At 35.9% G+C, this 16,956-nt stretch overlaps 1 protein-coding gene across 5 annotated transcripts in view; it reads right to left on the reverse strand.

Moving 5' to 3' along the window:
• The window catches only part of USP15 (ubiquitin specific peptidase 15), a 140,522-nt gene extending 124,362 nt beyond the window's left edge, over window positions 1-16,160 (reverse strand). For 2 of the 5 annotated variants that reach the window (XM_036992289.2, XM_036992288.2), the window contains exon 1: window positions 15,792-16,123. In XM_036992289.2, coding sequence (XP_036848184.1) covers window positions 15,792-15,880 — 89 coding nt within the window. In that variant the 5' untranslated portion in view covers window positions 15,881-16,123. Of the gene's footprint in view, window positions 1-15,791 lie in introns of all 5 variants that reach the window. The other 3 variants (XM_036992294.2, XM_073213355.1, XR_005054182.2) reach the window with 2 other exon arrangements.
• Window positions 16,161-16,956: the final 796 nt, after the last annotated feature.

Genomic DNA, 16,956 nt, shown 5'->3' on the forward strand with positions numbered 1-16,956 from the left:
TTCAGGTAAGTAAGAGCTGAGAAAATTTACCTCCCACAAACCACATCTACAGTGCATTTTGGAGGGACTCCTATAGATGGAAGTATCCCTAAGGCTAAACAGATGTCACCTAAGGGACAAAGAGTACAGAATAGGATACCTAACATATAAAGAATGAGGATGAAGAAAAAGGAGGGAAAAAAAAAAAAACAACCTGTAGGTTGTGTTTGTAATGCATATGAAGTGAGTAAAAATAGACTGTAAAATAACAAGGGAATTAATTACCTTTGAACCTTTGGTAACCATGAATCTAAAGCCTGCAATGGCAAAAAGTACATACCTATCGATAATCACCCTAAATGTAAATGGTCTGAATGCACCAATCAAAAGAAAAAGAGTCACTGAACGGATATAAAAACAAGACCCATCTATATGCTGCCTACAAGAGATTCACTTCAAACCCCAAAGACATACACAGACTAAAAGTAAAGGGTTGGAAAAAGATATTTCATGCAACTAATAGGGAGAAAAAAGCAGGAGTTGCAGTACTTGTATCAGACAAAACAGACTTCAAAACAAAGAAAGTAATGAGACAAAGAAGGACATTACATAATGATAAAGGGGTCAGTCCAACTAGAGGATATAACTATCACAAATATCTATGCACCCAACACAGGATCACCTACATATGTGAAACAAATACTGACAGAATGAAAGGGGGAAACAGTATGCAATGCATTCATTTTAGGAGACTTCAACACTCCACTCACTCAAAAGGATAGATCAACCAGACAGAAAATAAGTAAAGCGATGGAGGCACTGAACAACATATTACCCAGACCTAATGGGCATCTACAGAACACTCCATCCAAAAGCAACAGGATACACATTCTTCTCAAGTGCACATGGAACATTTTCAAGAATAGATCATATACTAGGCCACAAAAAGAGCCTCAGTAAATTCAAAAAGATTGAAATTTACCAACCAGCTTCTCAAATCACAAAGGTATGAAACTAGAAATTACACAAAGAAATCAAAAAAGCCCACAAACAAATGGAGGCTTAATAACATGCTACTAAATAATCAGTGAATCAATGACCAAATAAAAACAGAGATCAAGCAATATATGGAGACAAATGACAACAATAATTCAACACTGCAAAAATCTGTGGGATGTAGCAAAGGCCATCCTAAGAGGGAAGTATATTGCAATACAGGCCTACCTCAGGAAAGAAGAACAATACCATATGAACAGTCTAAACTCACAATTAACAAAACTAGAAAAGGAAGAACAAATGAGGCCCAAAGTAAGTAGAAAGAGGGACACTATAAAGATAAGAGCAGAAATAAAATAGAGAAGAATAAAACAATAGACACAATAATGAAAGCAGGAGCTGGTTCTTTGACAAAAAAAACAAAACAGATAAACCCTAGCCAGACTCATCAAGAAATAGAGTCTACACACATAAACAGAATCAGAAATGAGAAAGGAAAAATCACTACAGACACCATAGAAATACAAAGAATTATGAGAGAATACTATGAAAAATTACGTGGTAACAAACTGGATAACCTAGAAGAAATTGACATCTTTCTAGAAAAATACAACCTTCCAAGGCTGATCCAGGAAGAAACAGAAAATCTCAATAGACCAATTTCCAGCAAAGAAAATGAACTTGTAATAAAAAAAAAAACTACCTAAGAACAAAATTCCTGGACCACATGGTTTCACTGAGGAATTTTATCAAACATTTAGTGAAGACCTAATACCTATCCTCCTTAAAGTTTTCCAAAAAGTAGAAGAGAATGGAATACTCCCAAACTCAGTCTATGAGGGCAACATCAATCTAATACCAAAACCAGGCAAAGACACCACAAAAAAAGAAAATTACCAATATCCCTGATGAACATACATGCAAAAATACTCAACAAAATATTAGCAAACTGATTCAAATATACATCAAAAAGATCATCCATCATGATCAAGTGCGATTCATCCCAGGGATGCAAGGATGGTACAGCATTCGAAAACCCATCATCATCATCCACCATATCAACAAAAAGGACAAAATCCACATGGTCATCTCCACAGATGCCAAAAAAGCATTTCACAAAATTCAACATCCATTCATGATAAAAACTTTCAACAAAATGGATATAGAGGGCAAGTACCACAACATAATAAAGGCCAAATATGACAAACCCACAGCCAACATTATACTTAACAGTGAGAAACTGAATGCTTTTTCCTTTAAGATAGGAACAAGACAAGGATGCTCATTCTCCCCACTTTTATTCAACATAGTTCTGGAGGTCACAGGAACAGCAATAAGACAATACAAAGAAAAGGCATCCAGATTGGTAAGGAAGAAGTCGAACTGTCCCTGTTTGCAGATGACATGATATTGTACATAAAAAACCCTAAAGAATCCACTTCAAAACTACTAGACCTAATATCTGAATTCAGCAAAGTTGAGGATACAAAATTAATACACAAAAATCTGTTGCTTTCCTATACACTAACCATGAACCAGCAGAAAGAGAAAACAGTAAAACAATTGCATTCACAATTGCAGCAAAAAGAATAAAATACCTAGGAATAAACCTAACCAAGGAAGTGAAAGACCTATATACCCTGAAAACTACAAGACACTCATCAGAGAAATTAAAGAAGATACAATAAATGGAAACACATCCCATGCTTATAGATAGGAAGAAATAATATTGTCAAAATGGCCATCCTGCCTAAAGCAATCTACGGATTCAATGCAATCCCTATCAAAACACCAACAGCATTCTTCAACGAACTGGAACAAATAGTTCTAAAATTCATATGGAACCACAAGAGACCCCGAATAGCCAAAGCAATCCTGAGAAGGAAGAATAAAGCAGGCGGAATTACGCTCCCTGACTTCAAGCTCTACTACAAAGCCATAAAGCCACAGTAATCAAGACAATTTGGTACTGGCACAAGAACAGACCCACAGACCAATGGAACAGACTAGAGACCCCAGATATAAATGCAAACTTATATGGTCAATTAATATACGATAAAGGAGCCATGGATATACAATGGGGAAATGACAGCCTCTTCAACAATTGGTGTTGGCAAAACTGGATAGCTACATGTAAGAGAATGAAACTGGATTATTGTCTAACACCATACACAAAAGTAAACTCAAAATGGATTAAAGACCTGAATGTAGGTCATGAAACCATAAAACTCTTAGAAAAATACATAGGCAAAAATCTCTTGGACATAAACATGAGCAACTTCTTCATGAACATATCTCTCCAGGCAAGGGGAACAAAAGCGAAAATGAACAACTGGGACTATACCAAACTAAAAAGCTTCTGTACAGCAAAGGACACCATCAGTAGAACAAAAAGACATCCTACAGTATGGGAGAATACATTCACAAATGACATATCTGGTAAAGGGTTGATATCTAAATTATATAAAGAGCTCACACACCTCAACAAACAAAAAGCAAATAATCCGATTGAAAAATGGGTAGAGGAGCTGAACAGACACTTCTCCAAAGAAAAAATTCAGATGTCCAACAGGCACATGAAAAGATGCCCCACATCCCTAATCATCAGAGAAATGCAAAATTAAAAACCACAGTGTGCTATCACCTCACACCAGTTAGGATGCCAACATCCAAAAGACAAACAACAAATGCTGGCGAGGATGTGGAGAAAGGGTAACCCTCCTACACTGCTGGTGGGAATGTAAAATAGTTCAACTATTGTGGAAAGCAGTATGGAGGTTCCTCAAAAAACTAAAAATACAAATACCATTTGACCCAGGAATTCCACTTCTAGGAATTTAGCCTAAGAATGCAGCAGCCCAGTTTGAAAAAGACATATGCACCCCTATGTTAATCGCAGCACTATTTACAATAGCGAAGTGAAGAAATGGAAACAACCTAAGTGTCCACCAGTAGATGAATGGATAAAGATATGGTACATATACAGAATGGAATATTACTCAGCCATAATAAGAAAACAAATCCTACCATTTGCAACAACATGGATGGAGCTAGAGGGTATTATGCTCAGTGAAATAAGCCAGGCGGAGAAAGACAAGTATCAAGTGATTTCCCTCATTTGTGGAGTATAAGAACAAGGCAAAAACTGAAGGAACAAAACAGCAGCAGACTCACAGAACCCAAGAATAGACTAATAGTTACCAAAGGGAAAGGGATTGGGGAGGATGGTTGGGAAGGGAGGGATAAGGAAGAAAAAGGGGCATCATGATTAGCATGCATAATGTAAGAGGGGTGGACACGGGGAAGGTAGTATAACACAGAGGAGACAAGTAGTGATTCAAAAAAAAGTATAAATAAAGAGAATAAAAAAAATTTCACGATGATGGCTCCCTCTGTCACGGGAGGGAAAACGATGGGATTAGCGAACTATACATAGGGAAATTCGACTCTATCTTTAATGTTTTTTTTTTTTTAAGAGATGTGTATACAGGTATTTTGTTATATTTTTCTCTATACTCTTCTACCTTCCTGAAATATTAAATATGATTAATGTATTTTCTATTTACTATAGTTTACATAGAGAGATGTATCTTCCTATACATGGATAAAAATAAAGTAGTGTTAAATGTACAGATTATGGATAATGTTGAAGTCAACAAAACTGAAGAGTCAAGTGACAGTCTACAAATGAAAAGAAATTCCAAGCATAAAAGAAAAAAATATATAAATACACCTTAGGTTTTTTTAAGTTGTATAAAACTATGTACAGCAAAATGGATAAAAAGCAGTTTTAGTTTTACTATTTATTTTTGAAAAATAATTTTATATTATCTCATATACATATTAATTTGCAGCATTAAATTTTAATGAAAAATTAATATAAGCTTTGAAAACTTTCTTTGGAAAAAGCAGGATTTATTTGACTGTTTCTAAAGATATCAAATTATGATTCTGATATATAGTAATGTAAACATTTTCAAGAAAATATTTCCTTTTGGTAAATATGGCAACAAATATAAGCTAGAAAAGTTAAAGATGATTGAGTGACATTTCATAAGAAAAGAAAACATAAAGAAAGTACAGATTATTATACTTAGTATCTGGGAAGATAATATAAGCAAAATAATCAACTGAAAAATCCTAAAATTGATATATATACTGATTTTATCTTTATGAAGCTTTAGTACCAAATATTAAACTATAATCTTGCAACCGTCTAAATGTTATTATCAAGCTATAAGAATTGAAATACTTACTTAAAAAGAATATTCTAATAATTTTTATCCATTTTACTTATGAAGAAAATAAGTATTTTCAAAGTGGGGCATCTTTGGTAAATGTTAGATCGTGGCCTACCAGGAACTTAGAAAAAGCCTGTGTTTGCACTGGCTGTATGAGAGTCATATTTTCACATCAATAAGACCACACACAAAAAACGAACACTGTCTTTTAAGAGGTTTTATAGAAATGTGGCGAACATTAAATTGTAGATAGATTTTTTCACATTCAATCTCAGTTTGCTCTCATGATTATTTTTGCTTATAAGTTTTCTTACCTCTTGAATTTAGAATTGAGTAGATATGAATTCTAAATTTACTGTTGAAAAAGAACTAGACCAAAATTCTCTTTGACATTACTTGCTGTGAGGTCTTAGAGAAGTTACTCAGCACTAAAACCTTTAGGTTTTTTTTAAATTATTGAAGTATTGTTGATATACAATCTTATGTTGGATTCAAATGTACAACAGTGTTTCCACAGTTACCCATATTATTAAATCCTCACCCACTCTAGTGCAGTTACTATCTATCAATGTAGAAAGATGTTACAGAATCATTGACCATATTCTCCATGCTGTACTTCTGTCCCCAAGACCTACTTATATTGTGATTTTGAATTATTGTGCCCCTTTATCACCCCCCTCCCTTCACCCAACCAGCCCCAACCCCTCCCCCTTGGTAACCACCAGTCACTTCTCAGTGTCTATCAGTCTACTGCTCCTTTGTTCTTTCTGTTTTGCTTTGTTTTTATATTCCATAAATAAGTGTAATATATGGTATTTGCCCTTCTCTACCTGGCTTATTTCACTTAGCTTAATACTCTTTAGATCCATCCATGTTGTTGCAAATGGCAGGATTTCTTTTCTTTTGATGGCTGAATAATATTTCATTATGTATATGCATCACATCTTTATCCATTCATCTATTGATGGACACTTTTAAGACCTTTAGATTGCTTATCTCAGAAAGGGAAATTTGTTCATTCACTCAATAAATATTGGAGGCTAACCAGATACACACTGTTTCATGTGAATAGGTAGTTAGCAAAATAGCCAAAATCCCTATGTTTACAGAGTTCAGAGTCCAGTGGTGAAGAGAGACATTAAGTAGTTACAATATGGAATGAAATATTGTGTATAGGAAGTTATGAGAGCATTTAAAGGAGTCCCTATTTAGAATAAAGAAAGCCTTTTTGAAAAAGTAACATTTTAGTACATGAATAGGAGTTAGTTCAGAAAGAATAAGAAAAAAAGTTATTTAGACTGAAGGAACAGCACGTGCTAGGACTCTGGGAGTTTGGTATGGAAGAACTTAGGTTGGAGTTGATGACAAAGGGGAAAATAATTGCTAGCTAAGGCTGGAGAGGTAGACTGGCGCCACTATATTGAGCCTTTAAAAATAATGATGAGGATTTTATCTTAAGTGCAATGGAAAGCCATTGAAAGATTTTTAGCAGGGAAAAGACATGATCTGATTTACATTTCATGAAGATGACTGGGAATATCTCACAGGATTGTTGAAAGGATCAAATACATGTGAAATGTTTAATAAATCAAAAATGTACATAAAGTTATGTTATGAGTAATTAAAAAGGTCTAAACTGTCTAAACTGTATGGTATTAAATATCCTAAGGCATCAAGAAAGACAATTTATATCGTGGTCTAGACAGAATAATTTTCAATGGCTCTAGAGAAGTGGGCTCAATTTTGGACCCAAAATAAATCCAAGTAATTTTAAAGATAGTCCTGAAAGGCAGAAAAGCTACTACACAAACTTAAGAGAGTCAGATTTTTTTTGGCAGGTGGGGTTGATGGTAGGCGAAAGATAGACTTAACAAAAGTTTTCAGTGTTTTTATACACATGAAAAGCAACTTTAAGAAAGATACAGAGAGACAAATAAATGATTCAGAAATAGTTCTAGATATAAAAAAGTTTAAAAGCAGTACAGGGAAATCCAAATAGGCAGACTTAGGAAACCACAGAGCCAGTTCTTTTTTTTTAGAACATTATCTATCCTGACAACTTTCAGGTAACAGTTTTGCTTAATTGCCTAATACTGACATAGCTATAACATTATTTATTTCTTAAAAATCCTTTTTGCTCTGCAAAGTAGGCACAAAGGCATTCTTTTACAACTAAGAATTACAAGCAAAAATTTCAGCCTAATCCAATATAGCAAACAATCTCAGAACAACATGTAAACCTTTCTGTGCATAATTAACAGCATAAACAATTCCAGATGTTAATCTACTCTATGACTAATTCTCTCACTTAATAATATACTATTTAAATTAAATTACATTTTAGAAGTAATAGCATAAAACCATTTTTAATAGTAACAGAGATATTGATAGTATCTAATAATTTTCTGCTCTGCATACTAAATTCATCACCTAGCAAGAACCAATTTTTATGACTCCTTTTCACATCTAAACTAAAAACAAGGAACTCAGGAAGGAAACCAAGTAAGATTGTGAAAGAGAAAGAAACCACAGAATGGGAGAAAATTTTGCAAATCATCTAATGAAGAATTTGTATCTACAATACATAAAGAACTCTTAAAACTCAAAAACAGAAAGACAAATAGCCCAAATTATAAAATGGGGAAAGGATCTAGGCAGTCATTTTGCCAAAGAAGATACACAAATGGCCAAAAAAACTCATGTAAAAAGAAGTGCTCTGTCACTAGCCATTGGAGAAATGTAAATCAAAACAACAAGACCACTTCACATCCACTAAACTGGCTATAATCAAAAACACAGACAATAACAAGTGCTATAAGGAAGTGCAGAAATTGGAACCCTCATACACTGTTGACAATGTAAACTGTATAGCTGCTTTGGAAAAGAGTTTATTAGTCCCTCAAAAAATTAAACAGCCACCCAGCAATTCCACTCCTATGTATATACTTAAATAGTCCACACAAAAGCTTGCACATCAGTGTTCATAGCAGGATTATTCATAACAGCCAAAAAAGGTGTAAACAACCCAGATGCCTACCAACTGATGAAGGGATAAATTCAATGTGGTATATCTATATGAGAGTATTTTTGGCAATAAAAAGAAATGAAGTACTGATACTTCATGAAAGAAGCCAGACACAAAAATCACACATTTTATTTCACTTATATGAAATATCCCAAATAGGTAAATCTATAGAGCTGAGAATAGATTACTAGCTGCCTAGAGAAGGGGTATTTGAGGAGATCTTGGGGGGAAGTGAGAGACTATAATAGATATGCGGTTTCTTCTGGAGATGATAAAAATATTCCAGAAGTGACTGTGGTGATGATAGTTGTACAACTCCATGAATATATTGGAACCCAACGAACTGTACACTTTAAGTGGGTGAATTACTTGATATGTGAATTATGTCATAATAAAGCTGCTATTATTACTTTTTTTTAAAGAGTGGAAGAGCCATAGATCTGGATGGGATTATTAGGGATGATTTTACAGAGGCTGGTTTGAACTAGGTTTTGAAGTAAAAGTCAGGAATTAGTAAAATGTATATGAAATAATATGTATAACGTATAAAGCTCTCTAAGGCAAAAATAAGAAAACAATTTGCAAGAAATGGGAATCAGCATCTCTATCAAAGCAGAGCTATATTGGTTAGAAATTACGTCTAAGACTAGAATACTAAACCAAGGAGAATCAGAAAATTCTATAGGTTCCTCATATGGACAACACATAAAAATGTTTAATATGACATAGCTGTCATTTCCTGACTTTAATACTTCAAAATATTCATCTCTCAAAAAGTTAATTCCATAATATAGGTATGACTATCACTCAATGGCAGGCAGTACAGTTTAAAATGCCTTAAACTATCACATATTTCATATATGTAAAAAGCTCTTAACATGGAACGTGAGTGGCAATTTTTGTAACCATAACCACAACTATATGGCACCTATGACTACTTAGCTATACCTCTCCTGAGAATCAAGTTTTTGAGCTTGAATTCCACTCAAATTTATGAATATAAGTTTTCCATCTATAATTAAAGATAAATCTCTTGATTAACCTGTTAAACTTTGTTAAGCTGTTAAAATACATTATTAAATAATATAAAGCAACACAATTTATCAGGGTCTCTTTTACCATGATCATTTCAACTTTATCATTCTTGGTCTTTTGGTTTTTTACTCAAGGAATTTGATACTCTTTTACTGAAGTAATTAAGTTTGCCTCTAATGCTCAATGTTTTGATTTAACTTGCTCTTTAAAACTTAGAATTGCCTGGTCTTAGAGCCATTTTTGGATTGCTTATGAGACTCAAACTTCTCCCACAAAGGAAGTCCTTTCTATGGATACTTCTATTAAACCATTTTCCCTAACAGTAAGGAATTATCACATTATATCTGGGTCTTCTCAAAGCTAAAAGGAGAGTGGAAGGGACAGTTAGCATTCTTAGCTCTCCTAATGGAGGAAAAAAAGTAGTCATTACCCTCTTTTTTTTTGGAGGGCTCTAAGGAAACCATGCAGAATCTTACTGATGGGAGCAGTAAAAGTGTAGGCATAACCAAATACAGGTTACTCCTATGGAGGCTTCCTGCCTTAAGTCACAATTTGAGCTTCTTAACTTCTTTTTGAGAAGCCATCCCTGATAGTTTCCTCAGATACATCATTTTAATCTGTATCCAAAATCAAGGTCACTTATAACCAGTCTTATACTAGGTTTCTCTAGCAGCGACTTCTGTATAAACTGGCTGATAAAACTGAAAGGAACTACAATCCCTTGCTTAAAGAATAAATGTAGAAAAATGACTTCAAAGGATAAATATAAGGTACAGAGTATGAATTACAGTGGTAACCGAGGAAATGAAAATAAAAGGCACAAACTGACATGGAAGAAAAAGAAAACTAGCAATTCTTGAAAAAATTCATATGGGGACTCAGAAGAGTTGATGGTTTAATGACTTAATGAAATACTGTTTGAATTACATGTGAGTAGTGGCAACATAAAAACATGTTCAATACTCAGGAGATACTAATAGTATCTAGTATTTTAAATCATTATAAACTAGGTATTTAAACCAGCTCTAAAACCATCAAACATTTGTAAAATCAGGTACGTAAGAGTACTGACTTTAAAGGCTTCACAAGTATAAAGTATTTACAACAGTGGCTGGCACAGAGTAAGCACTCAATAAATGTTCATTAGTGGTTACCCATGAACCACTTGCAAAACTGACTGACTTCTCTGAGTTCAGATTCCTTATCTATAAGAAAGGAAAATAAATACATACTTTGATCTCTTTTGAGGATCAAATCAGAGTGCATGTAAACACCTTCATTAGTCATTTTCAACCTTCCCCTTATCTTCCTGACACTATACCTGATGGTTTCAATTTGCCCTTATCAATAATTATGGCTTATTAATAAAGTGATGACTCTTAGAGGAAAAAAAATCACTCAAACCCCTATAATAAAACAGATATATCTAATGACTAAGATAGCAAGACTGATTGTTCTGTTAGCAGTGATGCTACTTGAACTGTCAGTTTTCATTATGTTGTTAAAGAGGCATCAATATGGTTTTGTACCTTTCACTGTCTTAATTCAAATGTCTTCTGACTTTGAAAATTCACCAAAAGAGTTATTTCTGAAGTCATTTGGTAAACATGGAACATAAAATACCAAACTTTCATATTTGCATTATCTAGGCTGGGCTGTTCCTATGGACTCACAGTCCGAGAAGACAGCTTTATGTATCTGTGGCTTGAGGTAAACCTACACTTTTAAAATATGGGCAAAATACTAAAACAAAATATCCTACAAGATCTTACTGTCTACTTGATGTGATATTTCTGTAAAACAATAAGAGAAGGAGCCATATGGCCTCTAATAAAAGCTTATGATTACCAGTAACTAAAATCCAAAATCTCAACAATAAAAGATCCCAGTTTCTTTTGTTTAAATGTACTTTTGGATCAAAATAACACTTATTCTACATACTCAGTTCATCCCCTATTAATCTTTAAATCTAATTAAATTAGGATTTAAAATTTTAATTTCCAGAAGCAAGATGTTAAAATTTTCTACATATTCTATCATACCTAAATTGTACAGTCACAAACACAAGTTGGGATAAAATGGTAGAATTCTGCCACATATAAAATAGACTCCATTTACAGAGAAAAAAACTCCATGCTTTTCTTTTTAAAGTGGAATTGCATTTTAAGATACATCTTTAAAATAAGCGGCAGTGTGGTAGAGTGTAAATTAGGGCCTGAATTAAAGCCCCAGACTACTTGGGTTCAAATCCCATATATACTGCACTTCTCTGAGGCTAGGATTCTTCTTCTGTCAAATTCAAGTTACAGCGCATTCACATTCTAGTGCCCTAGAACTGCGGTGGTGAGCAAACAAGTTAATGTATGTAAGTACTCCTAAAAGTACCTAGCACATAGTGTTTCTCAATGTAATATTCTAGGTTATGGCCTGCCAAACTAATTTTTTCTTATTATTCTTAAGTGCAGGCAAGATTGATACTTGTCACAAAACTATTTTGTAAAAAGAACATTTACTTAATAACTTGCATGTGCTAATGAGAATATACAACTTAGAAAAAATAAAGCCTGACTGTCATTAAACAGATAAATGAAATCACTGACTAAAGCTCTGGATCTTCTTGGCCAAAAAGGGTATATTAATCTTAGATTTACTAGCGACTTACAAGTGATGAAAAAACTTATAAAAAGGTTTATATTAGAAAATATTGCTTTTCTAGATCTTTAAGCAACTAAAATGTGAAAAATATCCTTCAATGTCACTATTTCTATTTTTACCAATTTGCCAAAACTAAAAAACAGTTTTACTTTCTAGTTTCATTTCCTGCAAAAGATGTAATATATACAGTTTTAGGGGTAAACACTTTGGAACAAATAAAATTAATTTTAACAGTGACAATGTAACAATTCCTTTAGCAAATAATATGCTAAAGAATTGGAGTTCATATTATATTATTAAGTGAATTTGTGATTATAAGATTGTTTTCTATTACAGTTGCACAAATATAAGGGACCATATAAAGTAAAAGCCTCAAAGGTTTCTAAATAAAAAGCAGGAATGGAAGGAAAGCTCTAAAACTGAAATCAATGTCTCCTAGATAAAAACCTTATTGAACCGATAAACTGCTCCTTTGCAATTTATTGAAATGAAAATATCACACACCTTTTAAATTACTCTAAATACGAATTAAAGTTGCTCTCTGAAGTTACCTTGAACCTACTAGAGTTATTAGGGTTTATACAAAATGACACAAAAAATTTGTAAACTCAGTTATATGTTACCACTGAAATCAAGAAAAATTTGTGAAAATAACTGGTAGATATCTAATATTTAACAAAAATGGGGAAATAAGGCCGTGATTTTGATGATTTGTAGTTACCTGTTTACTTATTCATAATAGGTATATTTTAAAGGAAATTTCCTGAGAGTATTCTATAACCCAAAAATTGTCTTTGTAACTCATTTAACTACCATCCCCTTAAATAGTTCCTCCATCCCTAATATACTTAGATGTGCTGTACTTTAAACAAATTTTTCTTTGTCTCATCAGAAGAAATCACCATGTATCTGAAGACTGTTATCTTTCATTCATTCTAAGCTAAAAATTTCTAGTTCCTTTATCCTTTTTCTAAAGTCCCTAAATTCTAGCAATCTTTGTTTTCTGAATCTTTCCCTTGGAACTAAAACACAGATAAAGAAACAGCATTATGAGACTACTGCTTTATTCCTTCTAATGCAGATCAGTGTTACCTTCATACCTCCCCTTTTTAGGAAACATAGCTCTTTTGCATCAATTTTTGACTTTCTGTTCACTGTGAAGTCTAGTACCAAGCCTGTTACAAAGTTTGCTCCTCCTCAGACTTTTATAACTTATTTTCATCTCTAGAAAGTCAGTTTGTAGGTAAAAATCACTATTAACAAATAAACATAAGCTCTACTATTCATGCAGAATCAAATCCTTACCCTTGCTTAGGTGTTAGTTACCAGAGTACTATGTGATAGCCCTTATCTACAAAGTGCTCACAACCTAATGAATGAAATCTATTCATTTTAATGCATTTGACTTTAACATCAAAAATCAGTATGAAACTTGCAAGAATAAACTTACGGTAAACCTATCATTTTTTTTCTCAATAGTTCAGTCTTTCCAAGATGGTTATATACTTATACTAAGACAATGTTCCATCTGCATATGGCCCATTTCACCTATAAAATAACAGACACGAGTTGCCCACATACCCATAAATGACTAATCCCCACCAAAATTTTTTAAGACATTAAAAAGAGAACTAGTTAACGAATTTTAATGAGTTCCAAAAATATGAGCCCAAGTAACAACTAAATTATTAAATATCTTTACCAGTTCTGTACTCATGAATAATTATCAAATTATTCTCCTTAAGACTCTGAATCAAACTTCTCTACACTATTTCCTTCTTTGACAGGTTTCACTTGCTAACTGGCTCGGCTCACATATTAAACCAACTTGCTTTCTGCAACTCCCCTGTTCCTTCTTGTTCCTGCATTTATTTTTCCTGCATTTATTTTCCTTTAAATGAGAGAAGTCAACGTGTATATAAAAATTTGCACATTCTGCTGTTATCTAAATATTGGCGCTTCAGTTTCCTTTTCTTTAAACTGAAAGCACTGAAATGACTCAAATTTATGGACTTCCTGTATTTACTCTTTAAAAACAGGACTTAAAAAAAATTCCGGTAACTTTATCAAAAGCAAAAATACTTTCATGTGAAAAATACCAAACTTTAAAAACTTTAATGCCTACATACATATATTGTTCCTATCATCCTGTAAACACCATCAATTATTACTCAGTATACGAAAAACAACAATATTTAAAAGGATAAATATCTGTATGAATAATATCCATATTTTAACTTACAAATTTCTACCTTATGGAAACCTGTATTTATCTTTTTATGATGTAGTAATAGGCTAAGTGAATTAAGAATTTTTAATTTACAAGCCAAGGTAAACATAAGTGTTCTAGGAAATGTCCAATTTCCACACAGTAATAAACATGTTGGAAACACTCCAATATGAATAATAACAATTATTAAGTCATCCAAAGGTCCTATTTTTTTGCTGCAATGCAACAAGTGTATGTTTATACCCACAGGAATTATCATACAGTTTGTAGCCTAACAAAAAAGTACCAAGACTTAGATCGAAGTATTTAAATTCAAGTCCCACATATGCCATCTAACAGCTTACTTGAAAATGATCCTAGTAACAGGGCTTTTATCTTGAAAACGATCCTAATAACAAAGCTTTTATCGGAAGTAAATTGTGGTGATAAGGTAAGTAAAATTTAATGTTAACTCATAAAGAGAAAATCTTTTAGAATATTTCATTGATAATAAAACCCCTATAATGAAATTGTCCACTTCACAGATGAGGATACTGAGGTGCAATGACTTAAATCAACTTTCCTCAAAGTCATACTGCAAGTTAGGTGGTGGAACAGTGACCTAACTAGGTCCAAATCTTATGCTCCTTCCATATCTCAGTACATGAAAAAAACAGCCTGCAAATTATATACCACTGTTATGGTGACAATGGGAACCAGGAATAATATTTATCACAATGAGGTGGCACACTATCCTTCCCAATAAACAGAGCAGTTTCTCTTTATGTTAAAATATTCACATATTTAAGTTACTTTAGATACCACCTGATATGGCCGACAACTTTAAAATTTCCACTTACTTCCTTCAGTATTTTAAGTATACCCTTCGGCATTTTATAAGCTTGAATATTAGTAAGTGACTTAAGCCTCAAGCCGACTTATCTACTTTTTGCAGGCCTACGTTATCCTTCAGAGAAGGGAAGGTCTGCACTTGTTAATAAGAGAAACGCGGCCGGTTGCTATCAAGCCTCCAACCGAAGCACAAGACCACGTGGTGTCTCTCAGAAGCCTAAGGTTGCCTACTCTTCTCCCTCCTTTTGACAAGGAACTGGAAACTAGGGTTCCTTGCTCTCTAGTGCCGCCCTGACACATGCCACCTGTGTAGTACGAACCGCAAACATCCTGCAGCCCGTCTCCCGGAAGACTGCAACAATCAGAATAATGGGCAACTTGAATGCCGACAATGCCGGGAAAGGAAACGCCTGGAGAGTCAAGCGGGAGAGGTCGTGATGAACCGCGGGACCTGTCAAACACTACGAGACTCACCGCCGAGCCACCGTAACCCATCGTTCGGGAAGGCCCGAGGTGGGAGCGGCACTACGGAAGGAAGGAGGGGAAGAGAGCTGCAAGAGCGGCCACTGCCGCTCCCCGCACGTCTCAGGGCATGCCCTGACCAGCCACGAACCCTGGCCCCCATCTCGGAGCCAATCTTTGCCCCCACAATGCGGGAGTGGCCAGAATCCTGCCGCCCAGGACGGCCGCCGCCGGACCTGCCCGCACCTGTCACTAGCGAAAGACACCGGCCCGCAGTTCCTACCCACTTCTCAACTACCCTCCGGCAACCCCAGCCGTCTCAACCCCTTTCCCTCACCAGGTGTCCCCTTTCCGGAGCGAGGTTTTGAGCAGCGTCGCGATGTCAGACCGCTGGATATCCAGATCCGCCGCTCCGCCTTCCGCCATCTTCTTCCACTAGCGGTAGCGGAGGCGGCAGCGACGGCGGCGGCACGCCCCAGAGCATTGTGGGAATGGCGACCTGCGGCCCCTCCTAGTCGGCGGTCGAAACCAAAAGAGACCTGGGCGGGGGGAGCGAGCCTGGGACAGCCGCTGGTCCCTGGGGCGGATGAGTGCACGGCGACGTCCGCCGCCTCCCTACGGCCCCCGCCCGCTCAGCATCTCGCCTGGCCTCCTCCGGCCGCGGCCGCCGTGTGTGAGCTCTCCGGCGTGGGGGACTCCGCGCGCTCCCGCAATCGCGGTGCCGCCGCCCTGTCAGCCCTGACTTCTGCTTTTCCCTCCCTGTTTCCCACAGTCGCCTGGAAACCCTTCTTTGCGCATCACTCACGCTTAAGGGAGTGGTGGGGTGGGGGGCGTGGGGACGGCTAAGATATGGCAGAAGCATTTCACAGCTCCGTGACTCTAGCCTTTTCGTGGCGCGTGGCAGGACTCAAGTTCGGTGGATGCTGGCCCAAACAAAGAACAACCCGAAATCGAATGCCCGGCCGCAGTGCCCTTCCTAAGGTTCTGCTGTAGGTGGAGACCTTTTGTAGGCTCTTTGTGACGCCTCCTCGGGCACACCCAGGCGGCTACGCTGCAGTGAAAAACATGTTCCAGTTCCTCGGTGAACACGGTGTAAAATGTGTACCGAATAATGCCAAGTACTAAAGGGGAAGAAAACGTGCGAAGAAGCCCTTTCTCCTCGATATCTTAGAGGAAGATTTTCTTAGCCACATCTCCCCACCTGAAACTAGATAACAATGCCAGCTTTTATTTGAAGCAATTATGTTACAAATGGGAAAAATCGAGTCTCTCAAATACCAAACGCCAAGGTCACAGTCGGTGGAGAGGCAAAATTACAGCCAGGTTGCAAAAGCCCACGTGCTACCTATCCACTACAGCACACTCACTACGGAGTTCTCCTTTCGAAACTCTGAGTTAAAATATGTGGGCTGGACTGGGTCCCTTTTAAAACAGACAACCTCTGTACATCTGGTGGCTAGCACAAGCACACTGCTACCTAACAGAAAACAACCACTTAGATA

The sequence above is a fragment of the Manis javanica genome, chromosome 10, assembly GCF_040802235.1.
Source record: "Manis javanica isolate MJ-LG chromosome 10, MJ_LKY, whole genome shotgun sequence".
Classification (NCBI taxonomy): domain Eukaryota; kingdom Metazoa; phylum Chordata; class Mammalia; order Pholidota; family Manidae; genus Manis; species Manis javanica.